The sequence below is a fragment of the Sciurus vulgaris genome (assembly GCF_902686455.1).
Source record: "Sciurus vulgaris genome assembly, chromosome: 6".
Lineage (NCBI taxonomy): Eukaryota > Metazoa > Chordata > Mammalia > Rodentia > Sciuridae > Sciurus > Sciurus vulgaris.
Window position 1 is genome coordinate 140,461,240 of NC_136466.1, and position 17,419 is coordinate 140,478,658.

General features: G+C 33.5%; 1 protein-coding gene across 2 annotated transcripts in view; it reads right to left on the reverse strand.

The window, feature by feature from the left end:
• Window positions 1-308: 308 nt before the first annotated feature.
• NIPBL (NIPBL cohesin loading factor) overlaps window positions 309-17,419 on the reverse strand; it is a 180,651-nt gene continuing 163,540 nt past the window's right edge. Inside the window, exons 39-47 of one of the 2 annotated variants that reach the window (XM_079145735.1) lie at window positions 16,052-16,225; window positions 15,490-15,680; window positions 11,951-12,058; window positions 10,854-11,054; window positions 7,676-7,822; window positions 5,618-5,892; window positions 3,323-3,497; window positions 1,860-2,045; window positions 309-1,310 (exon numbers count right to left, since the gene is read on the reverse strand). In XM_079145735.1, the coding sequence (XP_079001861.1) occupies window positions 945-1,310; window positions 1,860-2,045; window positions 3,323-3,497; window positions 5,618-5,892; window positions 7,676-7,822; window positions 10,854-11,054; window positions 11,951-12,058; window positions 15,490-15,680; window positions 16,052-16,225 (1,823 nt within the window). In that variant the 3' untranslated portion in view covers window positions 309-944. Of the gene's footprint in view, window positions 1,311-1,818; window positions 2,046-3,322; window positions 3,498-5,617; window positions 5,893-7,675; window positions 7,823-10,853; window positions 11,055-11,950; window positions 12,059-15,489; window positions 15,681-16,051; window positions 16,226-17,419 lie in introns of both variants that reach the window. The other variant, XM_079145736.1, reaches the window with a different exon arrangement.

The window sequence follows — 17,419 nt, forward strand, 5'->3', positions numbered from 1 at the left end:
AGTTTCTTTTTATATCAAAATGTACTCTTGAAAATGTGTTTGGCACAGTGCTAAATCATATATAGTTAATACTAAATATTGCAGGATACAATAAAACCCTGGAGTTAATTGTTTACACCCTCTTATGGGAATGAAAATAATAAGATACCAATTATTCAGAAGTCAGCCTATACAAACTGTATAAACAATATTTTATGTTTTGCTTTGAAAACCAGTGATATAATAAATTTTACATAAAAGACTGCAAAATAATATAAATGGATTTAAACAGATCTTTACAATAAGAAATTCAAATGGAAACAGACAAGTAACAAAGAGAAGTAAAAAAATTTATTGCAGTATTCGCTCCACCAGATTGCCTGGGGATCCCTTTTCTTGTATTGTTTTCAGGGTGACCTAATACAACAAAATCTACATTTACAAAAACTCCTTCTGCAGATAGGTCATAGATACTGCATGCTTTTTTTTTTTTTTTTTTTTTTTTCTCAACAGAATAAATTATATATCCAGGAGATTCTGCCATTTTACAGCCTGGAAAAAACAATGCTTCCCTGGAAACTGGGCTAAGCTAAAGAAAGCCATCCGCTGCTAGGTTAAACTCCAAGAACACTTTATTAAGAACATTAACAGACTAATTTCCAACATTCACTTGTTTATTTTTTTTTTAAACAGAAAGTTTTTTTCCAAGATATAAACAATTTTTGTTAAACTATAATACAGTGGGAGTAAAAATGAACTGAGAATCTGTTTCTGCTGCACAACAGCGAAGGGAGCTCCCACAAAAATGTTTGCCCAACATTTCCTTCTTTTGTTCCTGCATCCCAGGTTCCACTCTTACTCTTCAAAAAACTGATTTTTTTTTTTTTTTTTTGCCAGAATGTTGATATTTCAAGTTTTTCTGCCTTTAAAAAATTCCTGTAAATTTGGCTGCATGTACAAATTCATTAGCTGGAAGTCCCATCCTTGGCGGCATACAGGGATCGTAAAGTCTGAACAACTTTATTAGTCAGCTTATTAGCACTCGTTAGAGCAATTTTTTTGTAAATAATGTCTGACTCTTTAATAGTGTCTACCCAAGGCACCAGTTTGCGGCCATCACGGCGCTTAGCCTCAGTCCAGGAGCCACTGTAGGAGCCTGCCATCCACTGAACACTGAAGCCATTGCTGGTTTTCTGTACTACTCTTGCAATTTGTGGTCGATCTTTGTACTTTGGACAGCAAATAGCGATGACATCCATGACGTCAACACTTTCATTCATCTGTGCTGCCAACTCCGTAGAGTCTGAATTTCGTTTTGACCTTCTCAATGACTAAAACATTGGGAGGGGGGGAAAAAAGACGAAGTGTTACACAAAAGAATTTTAGTGAAATTATTGTTTTTATTGCTTTTAATCCCTTGACGCCGGGAGTTGGGATTTCCCAGCACACTTCCATTGCCGGCAATGAGACGCACCGTGACCGCCAGCGCCAAGGGGTTAACATATACTTGTAAAACCATATAACTCTTAATTTGTACCCGTGTCTTTACTCTTGATATAAAATTATATATACATATGAACCATAAAGCTACATAAAACTTAGCAACAATAAAAAGGATAACACACGTTAATACAATTCAAAGAAAAATTAATAACCCTTTTTGCTGCATAAATCTCATTTCTTTTTTTTATTATCTTTTATGTTAAACTTTCTACAAAAGGATGTATAAATGGTTAGGTAGAGAATCTCTATCTACAAAATGTTTTCTCTTATAAGTATTACATTACTTGGTGTACATTTAATAGACTGACATATATAAGCACATAAAAATCATTTTACGTAATACGCTGCGAAATACGTTGACTCCTCCTCCGCCTCACCCCTGAAGTGCCTCCTCCTCTATCCTCCCCATCACTTTCATCATCTTCTGTCTCTGCTGTATTATTTTTAGGGCTGCCTCCTCCAAGCAGCGAGGTAATTGCTTTGTTCCGAGCATTTGTGCTAGCTGACACCTCTCCTTCTTCCTCTTCTTCATCAGGGTCTAGATGTTCCATGAGAAGTTTGAACTACAAAAAATAGATATTAATTCAGAGTTTTAACTAAATATATTCAAACAAGATTGTCAAATTCCTAAATGTATCTTATGGCAGTAGTGGGTGAAAAGACAACAGTTCCTGTTCAAAGTAAGTGTTGGTAAACAGAACCAGATAAACATTTCTGGGTTTGCAAACCAAATGTCACTGTTATGTAACTTTACTACTATTGTTTGGAAAGCAACTATAGACTGAGCATGGATGTTTCTCTAAAACTTCACTGAAGCAAAACAAAACAAAACAAAACAAAAACACAAACAAATAAACAACAACAACAAACAGGCAAAGGGTCAGATTTGGCCCATAAGCCATAGTTTGCTAACTCCTGGTTCAAGTCAACTAGTACTCAAGGTGGTGATAATTACTGATAGATATCTTTTTAGTTCTTTTCCTTCTTTGCTCTCTGCTAAGGTAAGAAAATACAAGAGGAAACAGAGAATGGTGAAGAATTTTAAATGAGAACTAAAATATTTAAAAAATTCAGATTATAAGATTTATAAAGTTGTGTGGATAACATGAAAACCACTGTGTAGACTTTACTCTTAGATATTCTAAAAACATTTAGAAAATTTTTTATCATAGTAAAATATTTAACAAAATTTATTTTAATAATTTTGAGTGTACAATTCATTGACATTAAGTACATTCACAATGTTGTACAACTACCACTATTATCCATTTCTACAGCCTTTTTATCATTCTAAACACAAACTCTATACTCCATTCATTCCTGCTCCTAGGATTTTACTTTCTGTGTCTATGAATTTAAATGCTTAAAGACACTGAAGTACATTTTATGCACCCACTCTTTCACATATTTGGTAAATAAGTATATATAGACATCTAAATATACAACATTATTCATGTAAGAATACATGAAAAAGTAATATTGGTTGTCAGAATGGAGAACAGAACAGTCAAAGAAGATAAGGGATAATTGTTCACAGTTGTTCCTTTATGAAATATAACATATAATCCATTGAGTTAAAAATACACCTTTACTATAATCTTTCATATTTTATTAATATTATTATCTGTGAACTGTTGTTTCCTAAGAAACAATAGTTATGATGTAGTGGGTGCAATAGGAAAGTTGCACTTAAAGTACCTTATTAAAACTATACAAAGAAGAAATTTTGATAGTTCATGAAGCTTACATTCCATGTACATGAGCTAGTTATCTCTCTCCTGAAAATGTATTTTCCAAAGGAGTCATTATGAGTTAGAAATATTTCAGTTTTACTACTCACATCTAGATACTGTTTTACTATACTCCTCTTCACATCTTCAGTGATTTTGGAATTAGCCATATCACTCCGCAGGAAGTCCAGTGTTTGTTTGGGATGAAAATGAACTCCTGTTTTTCGGTTAATTGCTTTATCGTATACTTTTGCAGATTCTGATGGAGAGTATTTCTGAATTTTACTGTTTTGGAAAAACAAAACCAAAAGCTTAAAAAAAATTTCAGGTGCTTACATTTAAACTGATTCAAGTTACATTTTATTTACTAACAAAATTTTTATTACATAGATTTCAACCAGTGAACTTGGACACCAAAAATATAATTTAAAAAGATAAAGACATAAAAGCAAAAACTGAGAAGAATAATTATATCTTGTTTCTATCAGTATTTGTCTTAAATAGAAGCATCAGAAGGATGGGAATGGAGAAAAAAAATACCTGGATCTAAGGGAGCACTAAATTTGGAGAAATCTAATTACAGGTAAGAAGCGTTCTTTTAATGAAATTAGTTTCTCATGTCTATTTTGTAATACTGTGACTATACTGTGACTAATAATATCGAGCTGATTTGCCTCCTGCTTTCGGCCTCCTGCCTATTCATTCTTTGCACAGCAGCCAGAATGACTGTTCATAAACTTGTTTCAGATTATTAGCATCTCTGATTAAAAATCCTTCCAGTTCCTTCTCAATGCCAAGAACTTACAAGGTTTTAAGTTACTCAGATTAGTTGCTAACATTTAATATCAAGATATTTCTCACAAAAATCTGAATTTCTAAAGATTGGTAGAGCATATGCTTAGTGTGTGTGAAGACTCTGGGTTCAATTTGCAGCATTGTGTTAAAAAAGTTTAAATTTCTAGAATTTTTCTACTTTTTCTCTCGAAAAAGTAGGAACTCTACCCACTTTCACTCTGTACTTACCATTACCTTCTGTGGCTTTTTTTTCTCTTTTTTTCTTTTTTTAGGTGCTAGGAATCAAACCTAGGGCATTCCACATGCTACCACTGAGTTACACCTCCAAGCCCTAAAAATGTCCACTTAAGTGATCCTTTTTCATGAAATATACTCTTTCCAACTGTCCCACTGACCAGGTCCACTTTACTTATTTTATTACTTGTCCCTTATTAAATTTGAATTTTTGATTCCTAATCTAAGGTTTCAATGACTGTAAGACATGTCCAAAATACCAAGGGTTTAGGTAAAAGAGAGCTACCTTAAGTGACTAATAATAATGTTCACAATAATTAGCACTTTCTCTGTCTTACTTTATAAAGATTATCTGGGAGCTGGGTATGGTTACATGTACCCATAATCCCAGCAACTTTGAAGGCCAAGGCAGGAGGATCACAAGTTGGAGGCCAGCCCCAGCAACTTTAGAAGCCCTCATCTTCAAAATAAATTAGAAAGACTGGGATGTAGGCTCATGGTTGAACACCCCAGTGTTCATTCCCCAGTAGAACAAAAGTGTGCACGCACACATGAAGACTAGATGGGGGGGGAGGGGTGTGTGTTTGGGGGCGGGGGGGGAGACCTGTTGGAGCTCAGCCTAGTTGATTTACATCTATTTTGATTTCATAGCTCTTTATAAATTTAAACTTGTCTATTTTAAGATGACACTGGATCTCTAGGAAAGACCTTTTAAGGAAATGGACATAATAAATCCTTTTATTCATAATGCATTGTCACCAAAAACAAACAAACATAAAAAGGAATGTTTTTCTTCTTCCAATACTGTAAGAAAATAGGCAAATTATAATATATTACACAGTGGAATATTAGGGAATAATAAAAAGTACCACTCCCTCTTTTTGGTACTGGGGTTGAATTCAGGATCATGTGATCAATTTATATATTTGTGTATTTATTTAAATTTTTTGAGACAGGAACTCAATGTTGCCCAGGTTGGACTTGAACTTGTGATTCTTCTGACTGAGTATCCCAAGTAGCTGGGGTCACACACAATTTGTACATTTTTTATTTTTAAATTTCAATTAATTAATTTATTTTTGGTACTGGGGGTTGAACTCAGGGGTATTTTACCACTGAGCTACATCCCCAATCCTTTTTACTTTGAGAGAGCTTCTGAGTTGCCCAGGATGACCTTGAATTAGTGATCCTCTGGTCTTAGCCTTCTGAGTCACTGGGCTTTACAGGCATGCATCATTGCACCTGTCTTCATGCATTTTTTAACAAAACTAATTCCAATATTAAAATGAGCATGCAATTAAAACTAGGTTTTATATTTCTTTATTATTTGAACAGAGTGAATTTTTTGTTTCCCCTCACTGCTTATGTAAACTTACCTATCAGAAAATCCACAGAGATTCTTTAAATGTTGTTTTAACATAAGAAGCAATAAAATACCCTGGGAGACATTTGCAAATTCAATTAAAGGAGCTGAATTTTCTGGCAAACACTTCATCACTGAATTTATATCATCTTCTGAATCTGAATCTGAGTCCGAATCTACACGTTTCCGTGACTTCCGAGGTCTGGAAATTTCTTCTTCACTCTCACTTGACTCATTTTCCTTACTAGGTGATGATTTTCTCTCTTTCCTTTTGTCCTTTACCATAGACTGAAAGAAAGAGGAAATTCTTCCGTTTGAAAAATAGTAAAAATAAATTACCACTAACAGATGTCTGTATGTTCCATTCAACAGCTTCAAAAAACTTCCCTAAACTAATATTTTATAAAACTCATGACTTCCTATAAACAACTGGATATGGATGTCTTGGGGAAAAGTTAGGTCCCAAGACTTACAAGTAAAATCACATAAAATACCCACCCTCACCCCTGCAACCACTCTTTCAAAATACCCCTCTGAAATATCATTAGAAGAAAAACAATTTTCTCATAAAAGTAATGAAAGATAGTTTTATAAAAGTATCAATTTGGTACAGAGGCATGCCATTATAGAGGAAAATCAATTATAATATAAATGAGAATATAGTAGGCTTAAACATCCTCAGCATCTAGGAAACTATTCCTTTCACGAATTTTCAGCAAGATAACATGCAACTTTCCTTGAAAACTTAAATCTTGCTTCTCTGTATTTTTTGAAAATGTTAAGTCTTTAAAAGAAACGAAGTCAACTGGGTTTAGATGGGGGAATAGGGAGGATACCAATTACAAAAGTAATTATTCAAAATGTTAACTGCTAAGAAATAAAATAGGCTGGGCTTGGTGGTACAGGTCTGCAATACCAGTGACTCTGAAGGCAAAGAGGATGGTGAGTTCAAGGCAGCCTCGGCAACTTATGTCTCAAAATTAAAAATAAAAAGGGCTGGGAATATAGTTCAGTGGTAGTGTACTCCTGCCCTCCAACAAGAAACAAAATAGGAAAAAATGTTTATAATTATATCTACAAAAGTAAACAGAGTAAAATAAGCATTATGGCTAAAATTTCTGTAAAATTAAGTTCTCACACACTAATGGGAATATTAATAACCTATGGATTTTGCTAAAAACACAGATGAGTATTTCAGCAGGTCTAGGGTAGGGTCTGAGGTTTTGCAGCTCCAATAAGCTCTTGGGTGAGGCTAGTGCTTCTAGTCTAAGGTTCACACTTAATTTAGCAAAGGTTTAAAGACCTCTTTAATTCTAGTTCTTAGATATTATTTAAGGTAGCTTAAATAATTTCCCTAACTTATTGGTTTGACAAGGCTAAGTTTTGAGCACAATTGTAAAATGAGATCTAATTTGCATTATTGAGCACATGAAAATATTCAACTTTTAAAGAATTTACTGATGCTTAAATATGTGCCTAGTGCTATATAAGGTTGTTTTTACAACCTTAATTAAAATTTCCTCCTTAAAGTCCTAAGAAAAAAGACAAAGTTTATAAGAAATTTAGCAGATTTGGGGCACATAATATGCTAACTCCATTATGATGCCATTGTTGACTGACAAGGAGTTCAATGGTATTATGAATTTTATTTTTCTCTATAAGTTGGCCATATACCTATATATGAATATCTTAATGTATACTGTTATGACCTACAGCACAAGATTTACAGATATTCTAAAATGGGGTTTAAATGGATATATGAATGAACATGAAACACTTAAGGTTGTTTAAAATGAGAGAAATAAAGATGTGGGATGGCTTATCAGAATAATCCACGTATGTATAAAAAAATCACCTAAGGGATCTAGAAATAGAATGGTTTCAGATCTTTTTGAATAGAAATAAAATGGTAACCCACTTCCTGTCCCAATTCAAGGACTGCCCAGATTTCAATAAATTCACTTAGAAAGGTTTTAATACCTGTGAAAGAAAAGAATGAAAAACAGAACAATGAAAACAGCATGCCTGTATTTTGACAGATGCATTAAGAATAGTAATGTGTGTAACTTACCTCCTTGAATGACTGCAGTAGGTTACTACCAGAAACTGAGAGTGTAATGTCTATATGATGCATTATGAACAACGGCTCTTCCTGTGTCTGGTATGGAAAACAGGCTAGATTGTCTGCTATATACAAGAGCATAGTCACTTCTGTTTTCTGTAAATTTTAAAAAAAGGCACACATGTTTAGTGGATAATCTAAAAACCCATTCAAAAAAACGTTTTAGAAAAAATATTACAGGGCACATTCACCTCAGTTTATATTAGAGAGAGACAAAGAGAAATAAAAGAGGGGATAGATTAAAAAGAGCGAGAGAGAGGAGGAAGAAGGAAGGGAGAGGGAAAGAGAAAAGTACATTAAAAAAAAAAGGGGACAGAAACAGTTTATAAAATAATCTTATACCTATTTTAGGAGATTTTATAATGACTTACACCATACTAACTTAAGAGGGAAGAGGTGAATGTTTTTAGTGCACCCAAATGAAGATCCTTGAAGTTTTCTTATAGAGTTTATGTGATCTTTATGATAAATCCATACTGCATCAGAAAATGTACATATGAGTTCAAAATTATTTGTCATTGTGCTTCTAAGAGTTTAACTCATGGAGATCAGTTACACACAGTTACTATTCTGCCCTCAAAAACAAGTGCCATAGTACTAATACATGGGGTTAAAAAAAAAAAAAAGCCCAAATTCATGTCCTAATAAAATGTGTCAGTTTTCTATATATCTGTAATTTAAAATGTTAAGAGTTGTTTGACAGTGTTTCCAGTTTTCACATTAAAAACTCTGAGTAGGCAAAACTTAAAGAGAAAAATTATAGTTATCACTAGTTTTTGTTAAAAAAAGTAAATAGGACTGGAGTCGTGGCTCAGTGGTGGAGTGCTTGCCTAGCATGTGTGAGGGAGTGGGTTCAATCCTCAGCACCATATATAAATAAGTGAATAAAGTAAAGGTCTATCAACATCCAAAACACTGTTAAAAATTAAAAAAAAAGGTAAACAAATTTCCAGCATTTCAAGATCATATAAAATATAAACAGAAGGGCATGATATTATTCAAATTCCTTCTATATACTTATAGCTCAAAGATGATGGAAAAAAAAAAAAAGCAAAAGAAAGCTTGAAATTCTCCAACTTTTGTCACAGAAGTTCTATACTGCTCCTTCCTTTCAAAATTAAACTTCTTAACCTATTGTCTCAAATTTTCATTTCTGTATAGGATGATGGGACATAATAGCTTTTAAGAGTCTAGACTGCTCTCCATACCTTCTCTACTACTTTTTAATTAAAATCTAACTTGTACCTCACTGATTGTTTCTGACTACCAGGTTCACCAATCATCCCACCCTATTTTTACTTATTTTTACTTCTATTCTCCCTGACTTCTCAGTAGCATCTGATACTATTACCCATACTTTCTTTCCTGAAACCCTCCTCGGTCTTCTCTTCCTAACTCTTTGATTATTACCTTACATGTCCTCCTCGAGTCAACTTCTTTTCAAGTTTGTTATCAGTAACAGTCCCATTATTCTCTTTGGTGCTCAGGACAAATATATTCCAGTTATTGTTTGCCTAATTCTTACACAGTCTTGTTTATTTCTTCCTCACGTTTTTTCCCCTTTCTTTTCCTACTACATTCTTTTTTCCTTACTATCATTAAAATAAATCAATTCTTTACTGAACTCCATTGTGAACACAATGATGAAAAAAATCATGCTTTAAAAATGCTCTTTGGCACTTGTTCTCATCATTTTATTTAAACATTTTCAACAATCCTCCAATGTATAGGATCCTCTATGTACTATGTTTCAGTACAACCTTCCAGCCCCATCAAAAGACAATCTATTTATTATTTGCCACATATTCTTGTTTGTAGTACCCCTGCCTGGGGGTAAAAACATCTTCCTCTTCTGGTTTATAGAATAGATCTGGCTCATCTAATTCCTTTAGGCTTTCACTGATCTGCTCCTCCTGACAACCTTTGCTGGAGGTACTTAGAAGACACTGCACATGAGAGCTGGATTTCAGTTTTAAATGCTGAGATGACAGAAATGTCCAGTGGATAACACAGAGCAGGCAGTGAAACCACACAGGAATTAAGTTCATCGGAGAGACAAGGACTGGAATAACAGCATCAATACAAACCACCAAGCACTCAGAATACGCTATCCTTAATCACTATTCTCTTTATTTGGTGTTCTACCCTCTTAACTAGAGGTAAAATCCTGTAAGGGCAGAAACACTACATCATGCCGTTTTGCATTCTAAGCAGTGTCCTACACACAATGATAGCAGAATACTGATGATGATATAATGATGATGGTGGTGATAACAAACTATATCCCAGGCAATTCTGAAACAGATGTTTGTAATATTTATTTTCTAGATCATATGAAGCAAAATTTTTTGTAACACTGTAAGTCTAGCGAAGTATCTTTACTCTGGTAATTATAATTCTGTTTTATTGTGAAAAATTTGTGTTAAACTAACAAGTGGTTAAAATTAGAAAAAAAGATTTACTTTTAGCGATTTAAAAGATTTTCTTTTAAAGCTGCTATACACATAGACTGGTCTGTAAGCTCTAAGTGAGCAGATACCACATTGGTCTTTACTATTTTATCCTATAATCTTATATACAATGACTGATATGACAGCAGGTACTGAATAAATACAAATAAAATGAATGAATAAATTAAAGGCAAATCTAAAGAACAGAATTTTCTAATTTCCTGGCTAATGGTCCTGACCAATCCAACTTGTACAATACTCAAAAGGGTCCAAATTGCAATTACACTCTCTTCATTAAGATAGTCAAGATGAACAACTAGAGATCTGAGCAAAAATCTAGAATAGTTATGTTCTAACAATATTTGAGTTCTACAGAAAAGTCATCTAATTTATTTATTTATTTAGGTAATCTGATCCCAAAGCTATGATAGTTTCATCATGTAGCTACCAACGTTTCTAAGATACTCAGGATGGAGGAACAATTATATTTTATTCATTACATTTATTCTCATATAAAATTTTCCATTTAGTTTTGACTGTATTAATTATAAAAACAGATTAAAAAAATAATAGTTACTAAATTTGCTAAAATGCCAAGATTTTAAAAGTGTTGACTACTTGAGGCATAAAATTTCTAGAACATTTATATTCTTAAAATAACAAGTTTCTATACTTACTGCTGTGTCATCAAAGAGGTTAAGTAAAGAAATAAGAAAGGCTCGTCTGTGTTGGCGATTTCCACGGATCATGGAGTAAAGGTGTGAACACAAAGCACTAGAGGACTCATCTTGTCTGAAACCCCTTACAGGATCTTTTAGGCACGTATTGATTGCCTGTTGTACTTGGTAGGACATCTTCATGCCAGCCACTGCTTTCATCTGAAATCAGTAAAAGTCTCATTTTTCTCAAGGTAATTAAAAGAGTTAAATTGAAAGCATACTTTGAGCATAACATTTTGAGACTAACTTTGTTATTTGGTTTTCTTATTTAAAATACAATTTGCAGAATGAAAGGCTGGAAGGAATGTTAGACATCCTGCATCTTATAAAAGAAAAAACCGAGGCCTGGAAGTCTTTGCTGCCATGTTCACAGAGTAGGTTCTAGAACTAATGCTTCCTAATTTTCAGTTCAGTGTGCTTGCCAGACCTATCTTAAGAGTTAATTTTAAACTAGAATAAACACTTTGGGGGACAAACTTAGTTCCATGTTCAAAAGGTAAGTATTAAGCAAAACATTTTATCCTAACATAAATAACCTGTTTGCTAAAGAGAGAAGTTTAAATTCAGGTTATTCTATTAAAAAATATATATGTGCACAGTAGTCAAACTATGGAACCAGCCTTGGTATTCATCAATAGAAGAATAAAGAAAAGATGGCATATATACACAATGAAGTTCTATTTGACCATAAAAAAATAAAATTATATCATTTGCAGAAAAAAATATATAGAAGAGACAATTATGTTAAGCAAAATAAGCCAAACTCAGAAAGTCAAGGATCATATGTTTTCTCTCATACGTGGAAGCTACAAAGAAAAAATGAAAAGAAAGGTGGAGGGTGGGTGGGGATCTCATGAAAATCAAAGGGAGATTAGTGCAGAAAAGGGACCAGGGGATGTGATTCGGGTAGTGATGGGGAAGTGCTGGGGGTGATGTTGACCAAATAAATTGAATGTATGTGCAAAATATAACTACAAATCCCATCATTATATGCAACTATAACACACCAACAACAACAACAACAAAAATGTGAAAAGAAAAAAAAAAATACGTACATGAATGAATCCAGCATATTTTTTGTCTATTTCCACAAGCTGCTGATCAGCCTTGTTCCGCATAGCAGGTTCTGGGTCTGTGCCCATAGCAATTAAGTATGGAACACACTGGAAATAAAAATAAAGTATTTATAAGACATTACAGTGGAAAAAAACGATATGTATCTCAACACATGTCAAAATTTGTATATCTGTATTATATAAATTTAGCTTTAGACTTTTCTATAAATGCTATACTTTAATGTTCTTTTTAAGATGAGAAATTTTTCTTCTGATTTAAATTAAGAGAGCATTAACAAAATATTGATGTGAAATTTAAATAATTTCAAAGTAAATTTAAAGTATTTAAAGTACTCCCACACTAAGACTATCTATCCATTTAAAATTATCATATACAATACACTACAAATGTATAATTCAATAATTCTTCAAGCTTAACCAAATTTGCTATGTAAAGATAATAAAGGGCAAAAAGTAATTTTTCCCCATACTCAAAAACTAGGAAAATGTAATTTTTTCACTAAGCTGATTTTAGATGTGATCTAAATATTCAGATAGTTTGTAATTTGTTTTTTTTGGGCTACTGCTAGAGATGGAATCCAGGGCCTCCTGCATGCTAGGTAAGTGCTGGGTTAAATCCTAAGATAAATGAATCTGAATCAGACAGCATTGGAGAAGGTCAGAAAAACAACATACATAAAACTACTTTAAAATACAGATATTAAATGAAATGGGTGATCATGGGTTAAATCCTAGACCAGGAAATGAGAACGTCTATAAAGAACATCATAGGATTGGCTAGAAAAAATTTGAAAATGGACCATTTATTACATAGTATTATATCAACTTTAAATTTCCTAAATTTGATGATTGCATATGGACAATGCCCTTGTTCTTAAAGATATGTGCTGACGTGTTTAGCAGTAAAGAACCACAACATCTGAAATTTACTATCAAAGGATTCAGAAGAAAGCAGATGTAAGAAGACAGATAAAAACAAATGTGGCAAAATGTTACATATGGTAAATATAGGTGAAAAGTATAAAGCAATTTACTGTACCACTTTTGCAATTTCTTTTTGTGAAAAGCAAGCCAGGTATGGTGGCACATGTCTGTAATACCAGTGACTTGGGAGGCAAGGTAGGAGGATCACAAATTCAAAGCCAGTCTCAGCAACACAGTGAGACTGTCTCAAAAAATAAAAAGGCATTACATTGCTGGTGGGGTTGCAAATTAGTGCAGCCACTCTGGAAAGCAGTGTGGAGAGTCCTTAGAAAACTTGGAATGAAACCACCATTTGACCCAGCTATCCCACTCCTTGGCCTATACCCAAAGGACTTAAAATCAGCATACTACAGTGATGCAGCCACATTAATGTTCATAGTTGCTCAATTCACAATAGCTAGATTGTGGAACCAACCGAGGTGCTCTTCAATTGATGAATGGATAAAGAAATTGTGGTATATATACACAATGGAATATTACTTAGCCATAAAGAATAAAATTATGGCTTTTGTAGGTAAATGGATGCAGCTGGGGAATATTATGCTAAGTAAGATAAACCAATCCCAAAAAAACCAAAGGCCGAATGATCTCTCTGATAAGTGGATGATGATACATAATGGGGGGTGGGTGGGAGGGAGGCAAGAATGGAGGAAGGATGGATTATATAGAGGAAAAAGGGGTGGGGCGGGGAGGAAAAATAACAGAATGAGACAAACATCATTACCCTATGTACATGTATGATTACACAATTGGTGGGACTCTACTTTGTGTACAACCAGAGAAACAACAGTTGTACCCCATTTGTGTACAATGAATCAAAATAAATAAATAAAAAAATTAAAAAAGAAATAAAAAGGGTTGTGGTAGAGTACCCCTCGGTTTAAAACCCAGTATCACAAAACAAACAAATGAAACAAAAGGTTTAAAAAAGCAGATACTAGGGTTTGGGGTTGTGGCTCAGTGGTAGAGCACTTGCCTAGCCATATATAAATAAATGAATAAAATAAAAGTCTATTAACATCTTTAAAAAAAAAAGCAGATACTTGTTGAATATCTCTAATCTGAAAATCTGAAATCTTTTGCCCAACAGAAAATTTTGAATTTTGGAGCATTTCATATTTTCAAATTAGGAATGCTTAACTGGTAAAATTTAATCAACTATTCCAAATTACAAAAAATTTAAAATATAACACTTGTGGTTCCAAATATTTCAGATAAGCGGTTCTCAAGCTGTATAATAATAAAAGCACTGAACTTTGCAAAAGGTGAAATTCTTAACATACTGCTGTACATTGTGATAAGCAGTCTTGATGATGACAGTGGTGAGGCAGGAAAAACAGACTAAGTATCTGTCAAAGTGCTTTGTTTCAGAACACAGGGAAGAACACATTATATTTAAATATAGAATATTTTAGTAAAAGTTCCATGAAAAAAACCCAAAATCCAAAATCCAAGAAAGCAAAGAAACAATAAAAAATTTTTAAAGGGTACAGACTTTGACAATTCGACAAATTTCCTTTTGTAGTCTATGGTGTTCTCCTGAGCACAAGATATTACCTTAGTTTTGGCTGTCATCCTCAGCAATACTAATATGTCTATTACATCCCCCCTGTTGCCTCTCCTCTCTTTCTTTTGTGGTGCTGGGGACTGAACCCAGGGCCTTGTACATATTAGGCAAGCACTCTACCAATGAACTGCACCCCAGCCCTTTATAACATCATCTCATCCTCACATCAATGCTTTAACACGTTGGACAGCTAATGTCACCTTCAAATTAAAAAGGCAAACACTAAGTTCAGATTATAGAATTTACTTTCCTATGTCTAAAAATTCTACCCTACTAAACATAAACTCTTTTTTAAAAAATACTTTTTAATTGTAGACAGACACTTTATTTATTTTTATGTGGTGCTAAGGATCAAACCCAATGCCTTACACGTGCTAGGCAAGCACTCTACTACTGAGCTACAACCCCAAACCCAGAACATACACTTTTTTTTTTTTTTTTTTTTTTGCAGTACTGGGGATTGAACCCAGGGCCTCATACCAACTGAGCTATATCCCCAGCCCAGAACATACACTCTTAAACCCAGTTAATTCTCTTGAGTATTAGTATCATATTGTTGATTAATAGGGTTAAGGGTAAAATATAGATTAAAATAATTTTATCATTCCTACTTAAAAATGATTTGAGTTCACATTCTATCAATAGCAGTTGGAAATAAAGTTTAATAGAGACAGTATTATGAATATATGGGTATTTTACAGTAATTAAAACCTAAGAGACTGTCCAAAACTTAAGATTCTTAAAGAGTTTAGGACAACTCAGGAGGCTGAGGCAGAAGGAGCACTTGAATTCAAGAATTTGAAGATAGCCTAGGCAATATAACAAGACTAACTCCTAAAAAAAGAAAAGAAGAGTTTAGGAAAAAGAAGAATAAGAGGAATCAAGAACTACTTAATTCTCTAATCACAATGTCACCAAATGACAATCTGGCTTTTTAGTGAGTACTACTACTTTGAAACCTGCTTACCTGAACAGGATGAATAAGACCTTGGTTTAGAGTCAATGCAATGACATTTAGGGCAAAGTGGCGTACACTTGACTGGGTGTGAAAAAACGCCTCAAGCACCTGTTTGAGGTAAAGCTGCATGATGGAACTACTCATCCCTGAGGAAACATCACCCATTTCTTTTAAGTCTTCCTGTTTTGCAACTTTCTTCCCTACAAAAGGAAGCAAACGGTAAACACAGAGTAAGAGCATACTAATGGTAACTACAAACCTAGGCTACAACTTGAACTGCAAAATGTTTTTTCCCTGTGTCAGAGGTCCCTTTGAGACACCACTGAGAACTGTTTTTCCTTCTCTTGCTTCAAAATATTAATGTTTGCATACATATAAACAATACAACTATTTTAGGGATTTTAAGAATATTTCAAAGTCTAGAGATAAAACTCAGCCCAAGAACTCCTATTTAATTGAATTCCTTCATCTAATAGATAAGGAAATTCAGATATCTGGATTAAAGAAAATGAGTTACATAATATTGTAACAGTAACTGTACTGTGAAATTTAAAAATATATTTTCACTTACAGTCTCTATCTGCTTGTTGCATACGTGTATCTTCTTCTTGTAGATAGGTCTGGAGGTTTTTTAACACTTGTATTTTTAAGTTTACTGAGGAGTTCTTATCAGATAAAATATTATTATATAGATTCTTCACTTCTTGCTCAAACATTAGACTTGGATGTTGAATAAAGGCAAATCCTAAGAAAGAGGGGAAAAAAAATCTCTTCATAGGTTCTTATTAAAAGTGACATTTACTGCAAATGTTAAATTATATAAAGAGCTCCTTATTTCAAAAATTTAAAACTTAGACTGGAAGAATATGCTGGTGGCCTTACCTAGAGCAGTATTAGAGCAGGTACTTCTTTCCCCATGAATTAAAAACAAGAAATTGCATTTCAAAGGAGAATTTCACACAAGAGGAAACCTTGAGGAGGGAGCAGGGCCTAGTGGCTAGGGGAGTGGATTAGGAGTCAGGAGTCTTGGGTTCTATTCCTGGCTCCACCACTGACTTGTACTGTGACCCTGGGTGAGTCACACAATCTCTCTGTGCCTCAATTCTCCATCTGTAAAATGGGGACAATAATATTTACCACCCACCTACCTCAAAGGGATGTTTTCAGGATTTAAGAAGTAATGTCTGCAAACATTTTTCAGATCCCTAGCAGAAGGCACTATATTGACATTATTTTAAAAATATATTAAAATATATCCATTATATGAAACAGAAAAACTTCTAAATAAACTAGAGCTAAAAATATCTTCCATTTCTTTCTCATATAGCATTAAAATGAAGCCATAATGCTGAATTCTGTTAACTACTAATTAATAAGTAGCAAAATACTATTATCAATGTTTATATATGTTTGAGAAAAAAATGATGATCCTTGATAATAGCAAGAAGTGATGCCAAACAACCAACCAAACTCAAAGCACGAAGCCATAAGACACAGAATAACTATGGTCCAGGCAAGATGTCTTTTATTAACTTGCCTAAAGGTTCGATTTTCGGCATAGTATTGCTTCTTTAAGTTAAAACTTTGTTTTCTGAATTAGTTGTAACACAACTGGTTTTGCCATTCCATGTAACTTATATTCAGACTGAATACTTAATGGTATACATTGGCTTAAAAGCAATATTACATCAATATAACTTCCTAGTAAATGATGTTTAGATTTTTACTACACTTGCTATAAATAATTTTCTGAAAGGAATGAAGGAAGAATAAAGTAATAAGATTTAAGTTTATTTACAGATATCATAAACACAATTTAAAAGGGTGTAGGTAACTCAGAATCTTATTATTAACTTCTCTCAAAAGTCTCATTTAAATGATTACCCATGCACATCAGTTAAATTATAAACCTTGACAATGCTACCAAACTATTATTTCT